The following is a 21594-nucleotide window of genomic DNA, read 5'->3' on the forward strand; positions in this document are numbered from 1 at the left end:
TGCTTTGGGAAGCGGATGCAGGTCAGTGCAGCTCACAATTGGCTAGGGATGGTAGGTGGAATGTGCTTGTACCATTGCTTCTGGCAGATTTATTGCTTCTGCAGCCTACAATGTGGATTGTATTGGCAGTGAATCAGACTTTTTACATGTAAGGTAGCTATATTTTTACACATATGATTAAGTGAGTTACTGTATTTTCAGATTGTACTGAAGTACTCGATGCCCTTTCACATTAAAGAAGTCTGTAAGATGGATATCAAAAATAACATTAATGAGCTTCTAAAGCCAAAATCACAGGAACTTATGAAAATGGTTAAACATAAAAACCATTAAACTGTTTACTGAAGCTTCACAGATATACTGCAGCTAATGAGCATTTCTGCTATTTAAATAAGCTCAAATTGAACACACATTACATGGCAACATAATTAGTCATGGCAGTCAAACACACACAGACTCACTTTTAAAGCTTTATTTGAGGAATCTTTTCCATTCGATTTGTTTTGTTAATTAAAATATTTTTTCAGTATTCTTTTTTTAATAATATTGTTTTTGCAAGTGATGAAGTTTGCTGCTGCCTTTCCATTTATGTTTATTTGCACCGTGAATACAGCAAGTGTGGAATACGCATTAGATGACAATAGAATAATTCAGTTGTATGCTGTCTTTCACCCAGAAGGATCCCTTTAAATTATATACATATATTTGATTAGAATATGCAGAAGAATGAAACAAAGACACAGGGATGGATTTTAAAGTGAAAGGCCAAACTTTTTAAACTTTAATGGGAGAGGGTAAACCACAAACAAAAACTGAAGCATTTAATTTGGGTCCAGTTCAGTGTTAAGTGGCCTCTATGGCAAATAGCCTGGATTGGGTAATTCAGCCTGCCTCCAAGTATTCAGCCTCCCTCTGAATCCGCTCACCCTCCCTCTCTGAGGGGGAATGAGGGTCCTCATGAAGGATACCTCAGTTTGTGAAGACTTAAGTTCTTTGTGAGGTTTTGGGGATCACACAGATCAGGGTGTTCTGTCACCCCCTGCCCTGTAACCTTGGGATGCCTTAATATTGTGTTGCTATGGCTCAGATCCCTGACACACAGTAGCCTGTCCACAAGCACAAAGACTTACTGGCTTCCACCAGCCTAATTACTCCTTTCAGAATGACACCACCAGCCTTTCCAGTCCCAAGTTTCCCAAAAAATGTCCTCCCTGAATTCTCAAGTACTAGACTTTTCCCCTCTGGTTCATCACCCTCCAAAAGGTGAAACCATTCCCCTAGACACCAGTTTACTTTGGTGCACACACTCCACACAGTTTGCACACTGGAGACCTGCTTGGGATAAAAATGAAAAAAAAGGTTTATTTAATAGAAAAACCACAGATTCAAAGATGAAAAAGTAAGAGAGCGCCAACAGATACAAGTTACACAGAAAACAAACATAAAGATGCAACCTCGGGCTTTACACTTCTATATTAGATAAAACTCCTTGTCTAATAATAGGTCACCTATTGTCTGAACAAATTCTAAGTGTACCCACTAACTGTAGGTGGGATCCAATATTTCATAGCCAGATTCTCACTTGGCTTCTGGTCCTCAGTTTCTGAATGGATTCCACTTCAAATCTCATCCATTTTGAAAAGGTTAGCAGGTTTTTTTCTTCAGTAAAAAGAGGGACAGATGATAATTAGATGTTGGGATTCAAAAGATTACAGCTTTTTAACCATTAAAACACAAATTGTCAATATCACATGTCAAAATATGCAAAGATGTAGGACAGGGAAAGCACATTGATAACATCCAGATGAACCCAGGGAGCAGAATTTAGATAGGCAGGATAGAATTACTTAAAATAAGCACACAGGCCCTTATATGCTGAGATGGTCTGGCTTCGGGCAATACCTCATGTACTGTAAGCAGGCCGGCTTCAGGCACCAGCCTGGCAAGCAGGTGCTTGGGGCGGCCGCTCCGGAGATGGGCGGCACGTCCAGCTATTCGGCAGCAATTCGGCGGATGGTCCCTCACTCCCACTCGTAGCAAAGGACCTTCCGCCGAATTGCCACCGCAGATCGCAATCGCGGCTTTGGTTTTTTGGGTTTTTTTTTTTTTGGCTGCTTGGGGCAGCCAAAACCCTGGAGCCGGCCCTGACTGTGAAGCCAGAAGGGAACATTATGATCATCTAGTCTGCAGGCCTCTGAACCTCACCCACTCACTCCTGTACTAGGCCCATAAACTTTTGCTGAATTACTGAAGTCCTCAAATCTTGATTTAAGACTTCAAGTTGCAGAAAATCCACCATATACTCTAGCTAAAACTGGCAATTGACCTGTGCCTCAGACAGCAGAGAAGGGTGAAACCCCCAAGGATCTCTGCCAATCTGACTGGGGGCAGGGAGGAATTCCTTCCCAACCCTAACTACGACAAGCAGTTAGACCCTGAGCATGTGGGTGAGACCTATCAGCCAAACCCCTGGGAAAGAATTCTCTGTAGTGACTCAGGGCCCTTCCCATCTAGTGTCACATCTCTGGGTGTTGGAGATAGTTGTGAATATGAGTCACAGCCAGGACATATGCCATTATAGGCAACCTCATCATAACCTCACGCCCATACATTTATCAAGGTCAGTCTTGAAACAAGTTAGAATTTTCCCCTCACTTCTCCCCTTGGAAAGCTGTTCCAGAACTTCATTCCTCTGATAGTTAGAAATGTCTAATTTCAAGCCTAAACTTGTTGATGACCAGTTTATATTCTTTTGTTCTTGGGCCAGCAACGACCTTTAATTTAAGTAATTCTTCTCCATCCCTGGTGGTTATCCCTCTGATGTATTTATAGAGAGCAATAATATCTCCCCTCAGCCTTTGTTTTGTTAAGCTAAACAAGCCAAGCTCCTAAAGTTTCCCCTCGTAAGGTAGGTTCTCCATTTCTCTTATCATTCTACTAGCCCCTCTATGCACCTGTTCCAGTTTGAATTCATCTTTCTTAAACATGAGAGTTGTTATGGGGTGGACTAGGTCCAGAGGCCTCTGATGGATGCCTCATGGCCCTGCCTCACCTTGCCCCAGAAAAGAGCAGAGGAGAAGTCCTCCAGGTGGCCTAGAGTGGCTGCAGGGGAAGCAGCTAATCAGAGGAACTGCTGGAACAGCCAATTGGGCCATATAAAAAAGGAGAATCAGAGACAGTCAGTCAGTTGTTGCCAGGAGCTGGAAGAGGGAGGACTGGGTGCCTGGCTGGCTGGAAGAGCAGCAGGACCACTGACAGCTCAGTGTGGGCAAGACTGAGCCCAGGGAGGGCTGCTGAAGATGCGGGGAGTTAAAAAGGAGCTCCTGGCTGGCTGAAGGAACTGAGCAACTTAAGAGCCCAGAACCTAGCCAGACCAGGCAAGGGTACTGTGATGGGCCCCGCTGGTCCGGTTAAAGACTGAGCCCAGGGAGGGCTGCTGAAAAGGACATACCAATTGAGGGAACCATGATGGATTGTTACAGGAGGGCAGTGTCTCCAGGGAGAAAACCTTTGCAGGAAGTAAAGACTGTATACCCCAGAAGGGTTTTGTTTATTTGTTCCGCCCACAGACAGTGTGACTCAGCCAGAGGACCGAGTCACTGAAGACCTGCTGAAGAAATCATCGGCTGGGGGTGGAGGCAGAGGGCACTTGTGAGAGGTGAGTGCCACCCCGTTCCAACCAAAAACTAAGAAACAGCAGGCTCACACCTGAACAGAAGCGGGTGCTTGTGAGAAGTGGGTGCGACTCTGTTCCAAACCGAGAGATTGCAAAGATGCAATTAGCCAAGGGGGGGCACTTGTGAGAGGTGTGTGCCGACCCTGTTACAAGAGACCAGGACTGCACACAGTATTCTAGATGGGGGGGTCTCACTAGTACCTTGTACAATGGTAATAATACTTCTCTGTCTCTACTGGAAATACTTTGCCTGATGCATCCTCTGATTGTGTTAGCCTTTTTCATGGCCGCATCATGTTGGCAGCTTAGTCATACTGTGATTGACCAATGCACCCAGGTCTTTCTCCTCCTCTGTTGTTTCCAACTGATAAATCCCTAGCTTATAGCAAAAATTCTTGTTGTAAACTTCATCCCATTTCCACTATTCCAGCTTTCAAGATCATCCAAATATTCTCGTATGATAGTCCAGTGCTCCACCATATAGGCAATACCTCCCAACTTTGTGTCATCCAGAAATTTAATCAGCACACTCCTACTTTTTGTGCCAATATCATTAATGAAAATGTTAAATAAGACTGGACTCAAGACTGATCCCTGAGGAGCTCCACTAGTAACTTCTTTCTAGCCTGACAGTTCATCTTTCAGTATGACCCATTGTCTCTTGTTGTATTTTATCCCAATTACCATTTACCAATGTCTTTAATTCCTCACCAGATTAGTAATTTTACTGCCAGTATTGACTGTTACTGTAATTATACTTGACTGTTACTGTAATTAGTTTTGGCACTATATTTCCTCCTGTTGTCCATTCTCCTACCCTCTGTTGTTCTTTTTGCCTTTCCTGTATTCTCTTCCTCCCACTCAATATCGGAATCAGGCATGGAGATTGCATGAGCATCTCCCAACTGTCTCCCCCAAATTCCAAGTTTAAAATTATTTTAAGTAGTTGTGCCAACCTCCATCCCAGAAGCCTATTACCCTCCCTACTCAGATGGAGCCCATCCCATAAAAACAGTCCTTTGTCTGTGAATGTCTCCCAGTGGTTGAACATCCCAAAGCCTCCTTATAGCACCATTGCCTCAGCCATCTGTTGATCATCATAATCTTGTCTTGCCTTCACTCTCCTCTTCTAGAGACGTGTAGAATCCCACTGAAGATCACCCGAGCCTCCATTTCTTTAAGTATATTCCCCAGCCTGATGTAGTCTTTCTTGGTGTGTCCCAGTGAGACTCTAATAGTATTATTTGTTCCCACATAAAGGATAATTAGTGGATTCTTTCCTGCTCCCATTAGGATCTTCAGTCCCAGGGCCACATCCCATATCTTAGCTCCCGGTACACAACACACCCTTCTGTTCTCCAGAACAGCTCCGGTCACAGGCCTAATGATCAAATGCTTCCCTGAACTACAGTCAGTTTGAGATATTACATTAAAGCTAATGTATTGCTTTATAAATATTACTGAAGTAATCCCAGTAACACCACTATAGTTAAGGATCTATTTCCTTTTCAGAGTTGAAGAAAATGCCTCAGTCTGAAGGTTATGTTTGGTGTGATATTGTGATTGTTTAAATATTTTTAAATAAAACCTTCTCAGATATTTTTATATTCAGCTAGTAGGAGTGTCCAGGCTTTAGTTTAGGTGTTTTTTTTTTTTTTTTTCCAAATTCAACCACAGATGTATTTCTTGCAATCAGTAAGTCTTTAAACTTTGAATGATAAGCTAGGACATTGATGTTTACAAAGAATACTGTGAAAAGCAATTATTTTGCATGTTTAACAGCTATTTTTCAAAGTGAAATACTGTGTTAAGTTTCAGCACCAGAAGCAGTTATTCTATTTTAAATGTTTTATACTTTGATAGAGGCCCAAACCTGTACCATTTTCATTTAGTTTTGAGAGTGTGTTACAGTGTGGGATACCGAATCCAAACTGCTGCCTGTGATTTTGGATCTAACTTTGTTGCATAAAGCACTTTGGATCTGAGTCCTAGGTGTGTGAAGAGTAAAAAGAAATATGTGACAGAGTATATTGTGCTTGTATCTTTCTTTCCCAGTATAGTATTTTGCCTCTGAATGTACTCAACTCTCACACAAAGAGATACTCTCCACCTGTTTTCCCATCCATCAGAAATCCCACCTGCTCCCAGTTACCTCCACATCCCCAGAGAGTGTTTGATTCTGAAGGGGAGGGCATGGTATGGGACCTGGAAAGGAAGTTGGGAGGGGTTATGCAAGAAGGGCTGTAGGCTTGCTGTGTGCTTGAACAGATATTTGGGCACTACTAAGAGCTTGCTCTCATATATGAGTGCTGGTGGCAGACTCCCATATGTCTATGTCTTAGCAGTGTTAGAAGATGGCTAACAGCATGCTTCTACATGTTCTTTGGTAATGTCTGGGTTTGGTTTACTGCATGGACCTATGCATGTTTTGGCAATGCAGACAGTTAACAGCATACAGTATGTGGTCCAACTGCTCCTCTACACTAGGTAGATTCATAATGTTCAGCCTGTGAGGTTGCATGCTTTTTTATTTTACCCCATTATAGTTCTAGGTGGTGGGTAAGAATTTTTTAAATGAGGAAGGGGATTATGTAAATTGGCAATATTGCAAATGAGCAGAGCAAAATGTAGAATCCAACATATTGCTAAATCTCTAAATCCAAACCTAAAACTACAGGTGGTTTTGTTTTTGACTTTGGAAAGATAAAACCTGACTGAGGTTTTGCCAATCCAAAATACACCCACTTAGGCCCATCTCAAGTAAAAACACAACACATATTTGACATTTTGCTATAAATACTGAGAAATATTCTTGTCATATGCTAGCAGGTTTCTCTTTTACATATATGACAGCACAGCTACATCAGTTTAATTGACCTTGGCAATCTGCATCTGCTAGTGATATGTCCCTGAGGAACACTGCAGTTTTAAACTGCATTTTATTGCAGAAACTTGGGTGTCACAATATAGTTAAAGCTATATAAAAATAACTCATTTTGATACATGGCTTCAAGATTTGCTACAAGTATTTATCTGAAAATATTTCTTCATTATAAATCTACATTAAAATGTCTTTCTATTTATAAAGAAGCTAATTCAAAAGTTAAAGTAGGAAAAAAATACACAGTTTAAAATGTATTGTATTGAGAACGATGACTTTTAATAGATGGTGGTGAGATGATCTTAGGTTTTGTTATTTGTATTCATGTCCCATTTCTACTGTTCCATGCAGTACAAAAAGTAGTGTGTTGTTCTGTGCATTTCACCTCCTGTTTTATGTACAATCTATCCATCTGCTGTGTGTGTGTGTGTGTGTGTATATATGTTTATATTCTATTTTGTAACAAATAAGAGAACTGACGATCTCTTTTCTGCAATAATGTTCCATAAGATAAGAGGAGAAAATAGTTGCTTTGTGTTTTAACAGCATATATTTTCCCCATGTAATTTACACTTCGGGGGGGAGAGGGTGTCTGATTCACCCTTGCATTACTCCAGATATCCATCAGTGTAAATCCACTGAAATTGCGATGGCATAAAACTGGACTAACATAGTGGTGAATCAGGCACTTGGGCTTCCCATTCTGTAGTTAACATTGTAACACTCCTATTTTAAATTTTTATTTTTCAGTCATCTCCAGGCATATAATTCGACACACACACACACACACACACACACACACACACACTTTCCTGACCTCTTCTCCCAAAGCAGGTGGTCAGTCATTGATACCATTTTGTGGGTGTTTTAAGAAGTTTTTTTGTGATAGTATTCCTGCTTTTTCTAAACTAAAAAGAGGAGCGGATGGAGATTTATAGTCTGAGAAGGAAGGATAGTGCAGTGGTGAGAGTTCTAGCCAGAATCTTGAGAGACCAGGGTTCAATTTGCTCCTCCACCACGAACTTCCAGTGTGTTCTAGGCCAACTCTCTTTATTCCTCATTCCCCATTTGTACAATGGGTATAATTGTACCTCAAAGGGGTATTGTGAGAATAAATACATTAAAGATTATGGAAAAAAGATTGGGAGGTTTCAGGTGACACTTTGATAATGGGGGCCTGTAGACGTCCCATGGAGGGGCTCGTCCCTCACGGGGGCGGCTGGGAGCCAGGCCGAGGTGGGGAGCAGTTCAGTCTTGCGTGCCCAGGCCTAGGTCGGGCGGGCAGCCAACCGTAGTACAGGGCTCAGGCCCTCAGGGAGGGGCTGAGCAACAAACAGTAAGTTCAGGGGCTCAGGTCCTCAGGGACTGAGCAAACAGACAATAAGTTCAGGGGCTCAGGCCCTCAGGCAGGGAGTGAGCAAACAAACAGTAAGTTCAGGGGCTCAGGCCCTCAGGCAGGGAGTGAGCACACAGACAATAAGTTCAGGGGCTCAGGCCCTCAGGCAGGGAGTGAGCAAACAAACAGTAAGTTCAGGGGCTCAGGCCCTCAGGCAGGGAGTGAGCAAACAAACAGTAAGTTCAGGGGCTCAGGCCCTCAGGCAGGGAGTGAGCAAACAAACAGTAAGTTCAGGGGCTCAGGCCCTCAGGCAGGGAGGAGGAGAGACTGCCACCCGGTGTGGGGTGGCAGGGGGGGAACACAGGCCCACCCGCTCCACTGTGTTCCAGCCCGGGGCCCTATCAGCAGCAGTCCGCTGCTTCTGGGTCAGTGGGGATCCTGACCGCAACACACTGACATGGGTTCGGGGTCGGCTATCCCCAGGCCACTTCCCATCTCCTCCTCCATGGGTACCTGTGCGTCCTGAGCTTCGTCCGCCGTGTCCCAGATCATGGCTCCTCAGGGCAGTGAGCGCTGGGTAGGTCAGGCGGTTCCTCCGGACCCTTGGTGAGGGGAAGTTCAGTCCGTTCCTCAGGACACTGGGCTCGGGGCAGGCGCGGCCGGTCCTCCTCAGGACACCGGGCTCGGGGCAGGTGCGGTGCAGCAGGAGCTTGGGCACCAGCGTCTGCCCTCTCCCGCGGTTGGGCCGCAACTGAGTGCTGGGGCCGGGCCTTTATACTTCCTGTCCCCCCCCTTGACTTCTGGGGGGCGGTGACAGGCGGTGACTCCGCCCACTCTGGTGGCTGTTCTGGCTCGTCCCTCATGGGGGCGTCTGGGAGCCAGGCCGCCTCACTACAGGTTGCAGGAGCTCTCTGTGCTCCCTTCTCCCTCTGGCCTTTCCTGGCCCTCTCCTGCTGCTGCTTGCTGCTCTCCTTGTTGCTGCCGCTGCCGCTGCTGCTGCGTGAGTGAGTGAGTGAGTGCGGAGGGGGGGGCCTTGCCGGCCTGCCCCCCCCCTCGCCCTCGCCTCCGGAGGGAGAAGCATCGGCCCCCCAACGCCAACACCGATACCATCTGGGGGCCCACCTGCCTGCTTGCTTGCCTGCCTGGCCGGTTGCCCGGCCGGCTGACTGCCGCTCGCTGCTGCTGAAGTTCCTGTGTGGGAGCCGCTGCCTCCGTCGCGGAGTGCGCAGAGACTGCGTCCCTGGTTCGAGAGATTGTGGAGGGGGTTGTTTGAGGACTGTGTTTTGAGTGACTTTGCCATCTTTGCTCCTGGGGTGGTGGTGCCCCCAGTCGCGTTAGGAGTGTGGACGGTACTGAGCCTCTCGTTTGTAATTCCTCGGACTGGAAGCCGTCGCTTGCCAGGAAGCTCCGAGGTCGACTTGGGATCCTGCTGTCCCGTCCCCCGTAGCGGACTGTTGAAGGGGGGTGCGGGGGGGGTGCGGTCCCCCCCCCCCTTCGTCCATCTGCTCCCCCTCTACCACCACCCCCACCGCCGACAGCTGCCGACAACCCCTCCACCGCCCCGCGTGCCACCTGGACCTGCTTTTCGCCCCTCGACGGGGCTGTTTGCTCCCCCTGCCATTTCCATCGTCCGGGACTGTTTACTTGCAGCAGTGAACGGCGGAGCCTGCGCTTCGCGAGCGCTGTGGGTGCACCTTTTCCCTCGCCCTGGACTTCTCCTGCCCCCCAACTACGTTTCGCTGGTGGGGTCCCCTCCCTGTAGCCCCCTTTGTATTAGTTGGCCCTATTCTACCCCCCTCCTTTTGAGCCCCTTCGGTTTATTTTTTTGGTGCCCATTCCACCCCCCCCCTCGGTTCCTAGCCTGCTGGCTGTGTTCCCGGCCCTGTCCTTGGGCTGCGGCTGGCTGGAGTTTTTCCTCCTACCCCTCCTTGTCCTTGGGCTGCAGCTGGCTGGACATTCCATTCTGTTTCCGAGCCGCTGCTCCGGTGCACCCCCCCCTTCGCCCCCCCGCGCGCGCTTGTGCCCCCGTTTTGTTGCCCCCTCCCCTTTTGCACTGTTCACCCCCCCTTTTACTGTTGTAGTCCCCCCCCCCGCCCCAGTGTAGCCGGGGGAGCCGGCTTTCTTTTTTGGCACCTGTGCCCCACCCCTCTCTTTTCGCTCCTGTGTGCCCTCTCCATTGGCACCCTCCTCCCCAGCCTGCAGCCTAGCGGGGGGGAGTGGTTGCCTTTCCCTCGTTTTGTCTTTTGCCTAGAGGGGAGGAGCGGCTGCGGGTTGTAATGGCGGGGGACTCTGCCCCTGCCCCTGCTCCTGCCCTGTTGTCCCCGCCCACCCCAGTGGCCGGCCCCTCGGCTGGCCCTGTCCCGGATACCGCCGCTGCCACGGCTGCCCCCTCCACCGGCAGGAAGGGCCAAGGGAGGAAGAAGGGCAAGGGCCCCGCCCGTGGAGCTAGACCTCCTGCAGGCGGGGCTACGGTCCCCGCTGCGGCCCCGACACCGGCCGCGGCCCCTCCCTCTCCTGCCGTCCCTTCCATCAGCTCTGGTGGCGCTCCACCTCCGGCCCCCAGAGCATACGCCCAGGTGGCCGCCGCCTCTTTGCGTGCCGCCCCGTCGTCCGCCCCGACCGCCGCCTTTGGACCTGTCCCTGGTGACCACGGCCCCTTCCCCTCGCTGACTAGGAGGCATGGCGTCCGTTGCTATTTGGTGCCTGCCTCGCCCCACATTGAGACCTATGTGCGAGCGTTGGCGAGGGTGGTGGGGCCTACGGCCATCGTGGCGACCTCCAAGATGTACGGGAAGGCCGTGTTCTTCCTGGCGTCGGTGGCCGCTGCGCAGGAGGCGGTGGAATGAGGCCTGGCGGTGGGAGGCGTGTTTGTGCCCTTGGAACCCCTGGAGGACCTGGGCGTACGGGTGCTCTTGACCTCCGTCCCGCCCTACATCCCCAACGCCGCCCTGTTGCCGGCCCTCTCCACCCTGGGGAAGCCCATTTCCATTTTGAGCTCTCTCTCATTGGGCTGTAAGGACCCTGCCCTCCGGCACATCCTGTCTTTCCGCCGGCAGGTCCAGCTTCAGCTGCCACCGGCGGCGGGTGCCGGAGTGGCGCTCGAGGGGCCCTTCCTGGTGCCCTACCGGGGGGCCCATTATCGGGTCCACTATTCGACGGGGGAGGCCCGGTGCTTCCTCTGCCGGGCGCCGGGGCATGTCCGGAGGGACTGTCCCCTGGCCCGGCCTGGAGGGGCGTCCGAGACCCCCGGGGCCCGGGAGGGTGCCGGCCCTGTCATCGCCGGCAACCCTGGCGGTTCGGACACTGCTGCTGCCGCCGCCCCTCCTCCTTCTGCCGCGGTTCCCGCTCTGGCCGTGGAGACGGCCGGGCGGGCGGGCCTTGCCGTCGCCGACCCTGGATCAGCGGGGCATGTGGAGAGAGGGGCGGGGCGGCTTCCGCCGGCCGTGGGGACGGGCCCGCCCCAGGGGGAGGTTTCCCTCCCCCCTGCTGTCCCTCTGACCCTGCCGCCCCAAGCCCCGAAGCCATCGCCCCTGCCCTCTGGCCCCGCCCCTGCTGACCGGCCCTCCACCTCCTCTTCCACCTCGGGGGGCTGGGTGACCGTCCGGGGGAAGCGCGGCGCCCGCAGGTCGCGGGCTCTCTCCCTCCCCTCTGATGAGGAGGGAGAGCAGGCCCCCCGAAAGATGCCGCGGGGGGCCGACGTTGTTAGTTCTGTTTCCGCGCCCCTGGACGGTGCCCAGCAGGAGGTGCCGGCCATGGAGACCGTGGATGTCGTGGCAGCGGCTGGGGAAACTTCTGTCCCCTTTGTTGAGCCCACACCTGAGGAGGCTTCCGTAGCGGTTCTCCCGGCCCTTGCTCCGTCTGTGCTCCCCGCCGCCGCTGCCGGTACCGGGGCGGCCTTTGTCTCCGTGACTGGCGGGGAGGTCGCCGGGGCCGAAGGGACCGCTTTCGCCTCCATTTTTGATGAGATCGAGGCCCTGGGTCTGACCCCGGTTACCCAGGGGGAGGACGACCCTTCGCCAGCGGGCCCCGATCCGGGTGCTGGCTTAGTCCCGCCCCCTTCTCCTGCTCCCGGTTCCTCGCCCCACTCTGCTGCCCCCGATTTAGTCCTGGGGGAACCCTTAGCCCTACCTGCCAGCCCGGCCGCGACTACCATCTCGTGCACGGCCGCCGAGCCCCTCGGGGCGACGGCCGTTGCTGAGCGGCCGGTTCCTGCCCCCGATCCTGCCCCTTCTGCCGTCCCTGCCCCTGTGGCTTCCCCTGTCCCTGCTGCCCCCGTCCCCTCGGATGCAGACCCTGGCCAAGGGGAGCCGCGGTCTAGCGGCTTGGCAGCGGGAGATGGGGAACCCGTTCCCGTTTCCGTCCCTGATCCTGTCCCCTCTCCTGCCCAAGTCCCTGTTCCCGCCTCGAGCCCTGCCCCTACTCCCGCCCTTGCCCCAGATCCTGCCCCCGAGGTGTCTCCTTCTGCCACCTCTGGTGTTACTGCCACCCCCGGGGTTGTCGCATTTCCGTTGTCTGCAGACAACCCTCAGGGGGCGGTTTTCGTGTCTCCCCTTCCTGCCACTGTTGGGGCTGGGTTGTTCCCTCAGCCGCTCTCTCCTTTGCCGGGGATGGGGACGGGCTGCCCAGCGCAGCAGCGCCGGAGCTCGGCCCCTTGTTTGTCCGTCACCGCGGGCCACGAGGACCCTTCAGGGGCCCCGCCGGAAGATGGCGGCGGCTTGGCCGCTGCCTCCCCCTCCGCGCTGCGGGATGAGCTGCGCCTCTTTCTATCGGATTCCCGTGGTTCTCAGGGTAAGGTGCAGCTCGCCCTTCAGCGCTGGGGGGACTTCCATCTCGTCCTCCGGGCCGTGAAGGCGCTTTTGGGGGAGGGGCGGGGGTCCGGTCGGCGGGACATCGCGGCCTATCGGCGGGCCCGCAGATTCCGCGACTCCCTTTTGACCTTCGGAGTCGAAACCGGGATCTTGCGGGGCCCGCTGGGGGCCGATGATACCTCCGCCCGTGAGGATCTGCCCCAGCCCTCCGTATGACAGCTACCACCTTTGCGTCGTTGAACGCCCGGGGCTGTAGGGTGGGTTTCCGCAGGAGCCAGGTGCTCTCCTTCCTTCGGGAGGGGGGGTACTCTGTGATTTTCCTGCAGGAGACCCACACGGCTCCGGCCGTCGAGGCTAGCTGGCGGCTGGAGTGGGGAGACGGGGTTTATTTTAGCCACCTCAGCGCCCATTCGGCTGGAGTGGCCACCCTGTTCTCCCCGGGGCTGCGGCCTGAGGTGCTGGGGGTCGCCGAGGTCGTGCCAGGCCGCCTGCTGCACGTCCGGGCCCGTGTGGAGGGGCTGGTTCTGAACTTGGTCAACGTCTATGCCCCGACCACGGGCTCGGAACGCGTGCCTTTCTATCAGCGGGCGGCGGCCTTCCTCGGCACTCTGGATTCTCGCGAGTGCCTGGTCCTGGGCGGGGACTTTAACACCACCCTCGAGGACCGGGACCGCTCCGGGCTTGAGTCTTCCCAGGCAGCCGCGGGCGTCCTCAGGGAGATCGTAGACAATCACTCCCTGGTGGACGTCTGGCGCGAACACCACCCGGACGACGACACCACCTTCACCTATGTCCGGGTGGAGGACGACCGGTCGCGCCACTCCCGGTTGGACCGCATTTATCTGTCCCGTTTTCATCTGGCGCGGGCCCATGCCTCCAGCGTCCGGCCAGCCCCGTTCTCAGATCACCACCTGGTGACCGTGACGGCCTCTCTCAGTTCCGAGCGGCCGGGGCCGGCCTATTGGCATTTTAATAATAGTTTGCTGGAGGACGTGGGCTTCGTGGCATCCTTCCGGGAGTTCTGGCTGGCCTGGCGGGGGCAGCAACGCGCCTTTCCCTCGGCGCGGCGGTGGTGGGATGTGGGGAAGGTCCGCGCGCGGCTCTTCTGCCGGAACTACACCCGGGGCGCCAGCCGGCGGCGGGATGCGTTGTTAGGGCAGTTGGAGCGGGAGGTTTTGGAGCTGGAGAGGCGTCTGGCCTCCGGCCCCGAGGATCCACCCCTCCGCGCGGCGTACCGGGAGAAGCGGGAGGAGCTCCAGGCCCTGGAAGACCACCGGGCCCGGGGCGCGTTTGTTCGATCCCGCATCCGTCTCCTTCGGGAGATGGATCGCGGCTCCCGCTTCTTCTACGCTCTGGAGAAACGGAGGGGGGCCAAACAGCATGTCACCTGCCTCCTGGCGGAGGACGGCGCCCCCCTCACGGATCCGGAGGAGATGCGTGGCAGGGCCAGGGCCTTCTACGCCGCTCTTTTCTCCCCAGATCCGACCGACGCCGAGGCCTGCAGGGTGCTCTGGACCGAGCTCCCGACGGTCAGCGCGGGCGGCCGAGACCGGCTGGAGCTGCCTCTTTCTCTGGCTGAGTTCTCGGCGGCCCTCCGGCTCATGCCCACTAACAAATCTCCAGGCATGGACGGGCTGACCGTGGAGTTTTACCGCGTGTTCTGGGACGTCCTCGGCCCAGACCTCGTCACCGTCTGGGCCGAGTCCTTGCAGAGCGGGGTCCTCCCTCTCTCGTGCAGGCGAGCAGTGCTCGCCCTGTTGCCGAAGAAGGGGGACCTCCGCGATTTACGAAACTGGCGTCCCATCTCGCTCCTCAGCACGGACTATAAGGTCGTAGCGAAGGCCATCTCGCTGCGGCTGGGGTCCGTGCTGGCGGACGTGGTCCACCCCGACCAGACCTGCGCCGTCCCGGGCCGGAGCATCTTTAACAACCTGTACTTGGTCCGGGACCTATTAGAGCTGGGACGTAGGGATGGTCTGTCGTTCGCCCTCCTGTCTCTGGACCAGGAGAAGGCGTTCGACAGGATGGACCACGGGTACCTCCTGGGCACTCTGCGGGCATTCGGCTTCGGGCCCCAGTTTGTGGGCTTTCTCCAGGTGCTGTACGCTGAGGCGGAGTGTCTGGTCAGGCTCAACTGGACCCTGACCGAGCCGGTCAGCTTTGGGCGGGGAGTACGGCAGGGGTGCCCCCTCTCGGGCCAGCTGTACGCTCTGGCGATCGAGCCCTTCCTCTGCCTCCTCCGCCGGAGGTTAGCGGGGTTGGTGCTCCGGGAGCCGGAGCTGCGGCTGGTCCTGTCGGCGTACGCCGACGACGTGCTCCTCGTGGTCCAGGACCCTGAGGATCTGGTGCGGGTGGAGGCCTGCCAGGCCGTTTATTCGACCGCCTCCTCCGCCCGGGTCAACTGGGCCAAGAGCTCTGGCCTGGTGGTCGGGGACGGTTGGCAGGCGGGCTCCCTCCCACCCGCGCTTCAAGCCATTCGGTGGAGCGCGGGCCCGCTGCTCTATCTGGGCGTTTATCTTTCCGCCACGCATCCCTCTCCGCCGGAGAACTGGCTGGATTTGGAGGCCAGGGTGCGTGAGCGGTTGCGGAGATGGACGGGGCTGCTCCGGTGTCTCTCCCTGCGGGGGAGGGCGCTGGCGCTGGTGCTGAACCAGCTCGTCCTGTCCATGCTCTGGCACCGGCTCAACACCCTGAGCCCGACCCCGGGACTCCTGGCCAGGCTCCAGAGGATAGCCCTGGAGTTCTTCTGGCCTGGACTGCACTGGGTCTCTGCGGGGGTTCTGAGTCTTCCCCTGGAGGAGGGGGGACAGGGCCTGGTCTGCCTTCGTAGCCAGGTCCATGTCTTCCGCCTCCAGGCCCTGCAGAGGCTCCTTTATGGTGAAGGTAGTCCGGCATGGAGCACGTTAGCGCACGCCTTCCTCCGCCACCTCCGAGGGCTACGATACGACCGGCAGCTCCTTTTTCTTCATCCGAGAGGTCTTCCGCGAGACCTCTCGGAGCTGCCGGTCTTCTACCAGGACCTTCTCCGGACCTGGAAGCTTTTCTCGGCGACCAGGTCCATTGTGGCCACCGAGGGCGCGGATCTCCTTGCGCAGCCCCTGCTGCACAATCCCGATCTCCGTGTGCAGGTGGCGGAGTCGCCCTCGGTGAGCCGGAGGTTGGTCCTGGCGGAAACCACCAGGGTCGGAGACCTCCTGGACTACACCAGAGGGGACTGGGTGGATCCCCGCGCGCTTGGTCGGCGCATGGGGCTCTCCACCCTTGCGACCCCTCTGCATGTACTCCAGGAGGTGGGCGCTGCATTGTCACCTCCTGCTCTCGGCTTCCTGTGGCTGCGCCTCGCCTGCCAGACCTTCCACGCCTTCCTAAAAGGTCACAGCGTGGCAGTCCTGACGGACAACACTACCGCCATGTTCTATATAAACAAGCAGGGCGGGTCCCGGTCTTCTCCCCTCTGTCGCGAGGCACTCCAATTATGGAACTTCTGTATAGCCCATGCGATACACCTCATCGCGACGTATCTTCCGGGAATTCAGAACGGCTTAGCAGACCGCCTCAGCCGATCCTATTGAATGCACGAATGGACACTGAGAGGAGACGTCCTGCATTCGATCTTCCGGAAGTGGGGGTTTCCCCGGGTGGATCTATTCGCCACCAGGGACAACAGCCAATGCCCTCAGTTCTGCTCGTTCCAGAACCTCAGCCCGGGATCATTAGCGGATGCTTTCATGATCCCATGGGGAGGGAGCCTAAAATATGCCTTCCCTCCATTTCCACTTATACACAAGGTTCTTCTCAAGACCCGCAGGGACAGGGCAACGATTATACTTATTGCCCCGGCCTGGCCTCGCCAGCATTGGTTCACGTCCCTGCTGGAACTGTCCGTAGCCGATCCAATCACCCTTCCCCTCCATCGCGACCTAGTCACGCAAGACAAAGGTCGCCTACTCCACCCGAACCTGTCTTCGCTTCATCTCACGGCATGGTATCTCTCTGGCTGAACGATGCAGAGCACAGGTGCTCTCACCAGGTTCAGCAAATCCTCCTTAATAGTAGGAAGCCCTCTACAAGGGCAACATACCTGGCGAAGTGGAAAAGGTTCTCCCACTGGTGTGAGCCTTAACGCATACAGCCTTTACAGGCCTCGGTTCCGTCCATCTTGGACTATTTACTGCACCTCAAGAATCAAGGGCTTGCGCCCGCCTCTATTAGAGTTCACTTAGCCGCTATTTCGGCTTTCCATCCGGGAGAGTTGGGAGTGTCAGTATTCTCCAACCCCACAGTGGCCCGATTCCTCAAGGGGCTGGAAAGGGTGTTTCCCTACTCACGCCCGCCGGTTCCGACGTGGTCTCTGAACCTAGTCCTAAATAGACTCATGAGTCCTCCCTTTGAGCCCCTGGCCACTTGCTCCCTCACGCACCTCTCGTGGAAGGTGGCGTTTCTCGTGGCCATCACGTCGGCCAGAAGGGTATCAGAATTGAGGGCCCTCTCGTCGGAACCACCGTATACGGTGTTCCATAAAGATAAGGTGCAACTTAGGCCGCACCCCAAATTCCTCCCAAAGGTGGTGTCACAGTTTCACATGGGGCAAGACATTTGCCTCCCGGTGTTTTTCCCAAAACCCCATACGGACCCTCACCACCGCAGCCTACATACCCTGGATGTCCGAAGGGCATTGGCATTTTACCTGGAGCGGACCAGGTCGTTCCGCAGAACGCCCCAGCTGTTCATTGCGATTGCGGAACGTATGAAAGGCTTGCCTATCTCGACACAGCGCTTGTCGGCATGGATTGTGCATTGCATACGCACTTGTTATGAGCTCGCCAATGTTCCGGCCCCGGATATCCGGGCCCATTCGACTAGAGCCCAAGCGTCCTCAATGGCCTACTTGGCGCAGGTTCCGATCCAGGAGATCTGTAAGGCAGCCACCTGGTCGTCCATACACACGTTCACAGCCCATTACGCGATCCATCATCAGACCAGAGAGGACGCGATGGTCGGCCGGGCTGTGTTACAGTCAGTTGTACCTTGACTCCTACCCACCTCCAATGGTAAGCTTGGGAATCACCTAATGTGTAATGGACGTGAACAATCACTCGAAGAAGAAAGAACGGTTACTTACCTTCTGTAACTGTTGTTCTTCGAGATGTGTTGTTCACGTCCATTACACTTCCCACCCTCCTTCCCCTCTGTCGGAGTCTCCGGCAAGAAGGAACCGGAGGGGTCGGGTCGGCAGGGATATATATACCCTGGAGCGGGGCGCCGCTCTGGCGGGAAGGTGGGGGCCCCGCCGGCCCGACGGGAGCCGCTAAGGGAAAAAGTTTCCGACGTCCGTGCACGCGGCGCGCGCACACCTAATGTGTAATGGACGTGAACAACACATCTCGAAGAACAACAGTTACAGAAGGTAAGTAACCGTTCTTTCCCATTTCTGGCATAAGTGGCCAACATTTGAAAACAATGTTTTATTTCTTACTTTTATCATTGTCTATATAAAGTGGATTGTAGCAACAATTGCTTAGTAAATCTGTTAAACTATCTCCAGATCATCTACTTAGTATCTTTTTATCTTTCACTTAAATACAGTAAAAGAAGCCATGAATCCTATCCAGTTTAATAGATGGGGTCTTCCTGAAGTGGATCCAGAGACCATGCAAACCAGTGAACTGTGGGTTTTTGCCGGTGGTGACATTGGAGGTTTAGCTAACACTACAGTGGAAGCAGTGAACGATGGAAAACAAGCTTCCTGGTATATGCACAGATACATACAGGTGGGTCTTTAAAAGTAGTTTTCCTTTCCAGCTGCAACTTTATATCCGTTTTCACACACACATTTATTGGCTTGCTTTTTTTCTGGTTATTGAAATAATTGCCATGGATTTCTAGAATTAAATATGTAGGTTTTGAATAATAGTCAGCTAGATACTCTGGAGATTGGTGCATTACAAATCTGTTAGATCAGTGATTCTCAAACTTATTTGATCGAGCCCCACTTCTTTGTGGCTGTAATAGTTTACACCTTCCCCTCCCGCCACACAAGTAAATATACTGACAAAAAAAGAATCAACATTCAACACTCACTAAATATTAAAAACAGTAAAGCATTGATTCAAACAGAGCCAGTGATCCATTGTAATAAGAGCAAATGCAAAACTGTGATCATGGTCAATTCTTACAATTAAATGTGCACACCATGTCGTAGCAAATGGATTAATGTACAGGTGGCAACAACTTTGTATAATGCTACGTAAGCTTAACAGAAATCTGTCAAAATGCACAGCGCCATCTGAGGACCTGACATGTCTGGAGGAGTCAGCTTTGATAGTAATTCATTGCTGTGGGTAAAATGTATGCAGTAATTTTTTTTCCCTAAAGCGTCTCCTCCCCCCCCCAAGAATACATTGTGTGCCCCCAGAGGGGCCTGCTTCCCAGTTTGATAGCCTCTGGATTAGATAATTAAAACTATAAATGTATAATAACAAAAAATGGCTTTGGTACATTGAAACTAGATTTTTTTAAAAAAATGTGTAAATCTTAACAACATTCTTCTCTCCAACTCAGAGTTCCACCAAGGTCTCTGGTCTGTTATGGCTTCTTCCACAATATTCAGTATATGCAGAAATATGATTTAGGTAATGGGGGGCGGGAAGCCCATCAATATTAAATAGAACCTCTGAACAGCACAGAAAGTATAAATTAAATATGGTCCCTGTTGTTACCTGGGAAAGATACTATTATTTATAGAGTGCAAGTGTATCAATGCTTGACAAAACATGCGCACATGCACACACAGAAACAATGGATTGCAGTCCAGCTCCGACAAATCTGATAATGGGGCCACATGAGCAAGGCAAATACAAAACCTAATTCATGGAGAAAAACAATGCAAAGAAGTAGGGTTTAATGGGTTTAAACTTGAGCAACCAAGTGACTAAGCATTTCCCCTTTGCGTGCTGTAGAGCTGATACAGAGTGAGAGCTGTGAACTGCTCTTCTCTCCCGCCTGGTTTAATGTAAAAACAGGCATAATGAGCAAGCTATCGTCTTAGATCAGGTGCAGAGGGACCATAGCAGACCAGAGTCCTTGGCCTTTGTGTGGAAAGGCAGCTGATAAAAACATGTTTGTAGTATGAAGAATTCTTTGGAACAAACAGAAGAAAATGTTTCCCAAGAAAAATGGATTTGAACAACTGAAGTAGTAGCAGTGCATTCCTTTGTCCCCCACCCCTTATGAGATACTGTGTGTGCGCAGCATCATATTGTTTTAGTCTGATGTGGCTTCATAAAAATACTGTGTGGCTCAAAACTTGTTTTCACTATCAGTACATATTTTTCTCACTTATTCTGAAGCAGTGTTTGTAATCTGTATTTTTAAACCCCATCCAAATACTTAGTGTTAAACATTCTAAGCTTTGATGTGTGAGTACATTTGTTTTGGCATCTCTGTGACCCTAGTGGGAGTATCTCCTCTCTCTCTATCCAAATTCCCTCTCCAACTTCTCATGAAAACATGCATCACTCAAAGCATCTCTTATAATTGCATTTCCGTCAATGGACATTTTTTCTTCCTCTAAAACATTCAGTATATTGAAATATATTGAGCATTTTAAAGGCAGTCTGAAAAGTTGTGGCCTGAGAATTTAGAATTTTAAATCAAACAGACTTGATATTAGAGGGCTTCGGTTACCCTTTGCAGGTTTTGAGGCAGCTTATTCGACCTTACAGTCTCACCAGGAAGCTAATGGGAAAGCCTCACAGCAATCTTCACAGGAAAGTTTCCAAATGTCAAGTGTCATCTTTCCAGCTGCTAGATGAATGGGTAGCCAAGAGGCATTTATTTGGATGTACGGTCCCTGTAAAATCTGGCTGCTGTGGTGGGGAAGACTATAATTTGGCAGTTACTTTACCAATATTTGCATCAGTTGCAATCTTAGTAACAGGATGAGGGACTTCATTTTTAGGGGAGGTGTGATTTAGAGCCAGATCACAATGCTTTAGCATTTATACGCCTAACACATGGCTCTGTGTGTGGGTACACATATATACATATGTAAAGTGTTCCTCAATTTTGAACTAACTGTTGAATCCTCCCCTGCTTTAGATAAAAATACCCTCATGAAATAGATTGACTTTCTCTCACCTACAGGATTGTAAAGCTGACAATTTCTTCACAGTCTTAGTATTTGATTTAATAAAAAGGCTCATTTTAGGTTTCAGCTGTTCTGTGTATCTATTTGTATTTATAAAAAATAATTGCCCGTTTCCCAAGCCACTGACTGTACTAGCACCAGTAAAAATATAACTAGCATGCAGTCCACGCTTGGCAGCATCAAAAGACCAATCCAAACAATTTTAGACCACAATAAAAAGTGAAATTAAAAAACAGCATCCCAGTTAATTGCTTGTCGTTTCCTTTAAACAGCACACTCCTCACATCTCAGCCTAGTTCAGGCAAAAGGCTGAGCAAACAGATGGGCTTTACATGTGCCCTGAAGCTCAAATCATTCAAACTCTGGCATGCATTCAAGAGAAGTGTGAGTTCCAGAGTCAAGGGCTTTCCAAAGGGAATGCCTTATGTTCAAAACTAGGAATTATTTACAGAAGCATTTTGGCTGATCTCACACTGGACGTTCTCCATCAGTAACAGACCAAACATTCCTTGCTTCTCAGCATTCTTCCACCAGCTTGAAAAGCACAGGCTTGGCTGAACTCTGTATCTTTATGGCCTCTGTAAACAAGACCAGCCAAAACCCAACTGAGGATGGAAGTACTTTTGTCCCTTCCTGGTCTGACTGTTCCATTAGAACTTTCCTATACATTCTAAATAGAATCAATGTAATTCAAAGATAGAGGAAGATAAAGATCCACGTAGAAGCAACCCAATTCACCAGGCT

At 52.2% G+C, this 21594-nt stretch overlaps 1 protein-coding gene across 2 annotated transcripts in view; it reads left to right on the plus strand.

The window, feature by feature from the left end:
• Window positions 1-21594, plus strand: part of DPYD (dihydropyrimidine dehydrogenase) — a 613360-nt gene that overhangs the window by 345456 nt on the left and 246310 nt on the right. For both annotated transcript variants that reach the window (XM_054037742.1, XM_054037743.1), the window contains exon 12: window positions 18288-18472. In XM_054037742.1, coding sequence (XP_053893717.1) covers window positions 18288-18472 — 185 coding nt within the window. The remainder of the gene's footprint in view (window positions 1-18287; window positions 18473-21594) is intronic.

This window comes from Malaclemys terrapin, chromosome 8 (assembly GCF_027887155.1).
Source record: "Malaclemys terrapin pileata isolate rMalTer1 chromosome 8, rMalTer1.hap1, whole genome shotgun sequence".
Classification (NCBI taxonomy): domain Eukaryota; kingdom Metazoa; phylum Chordata; order Testudines; family Emydidae; genus Malaclemys; species Malaclemys terrapin.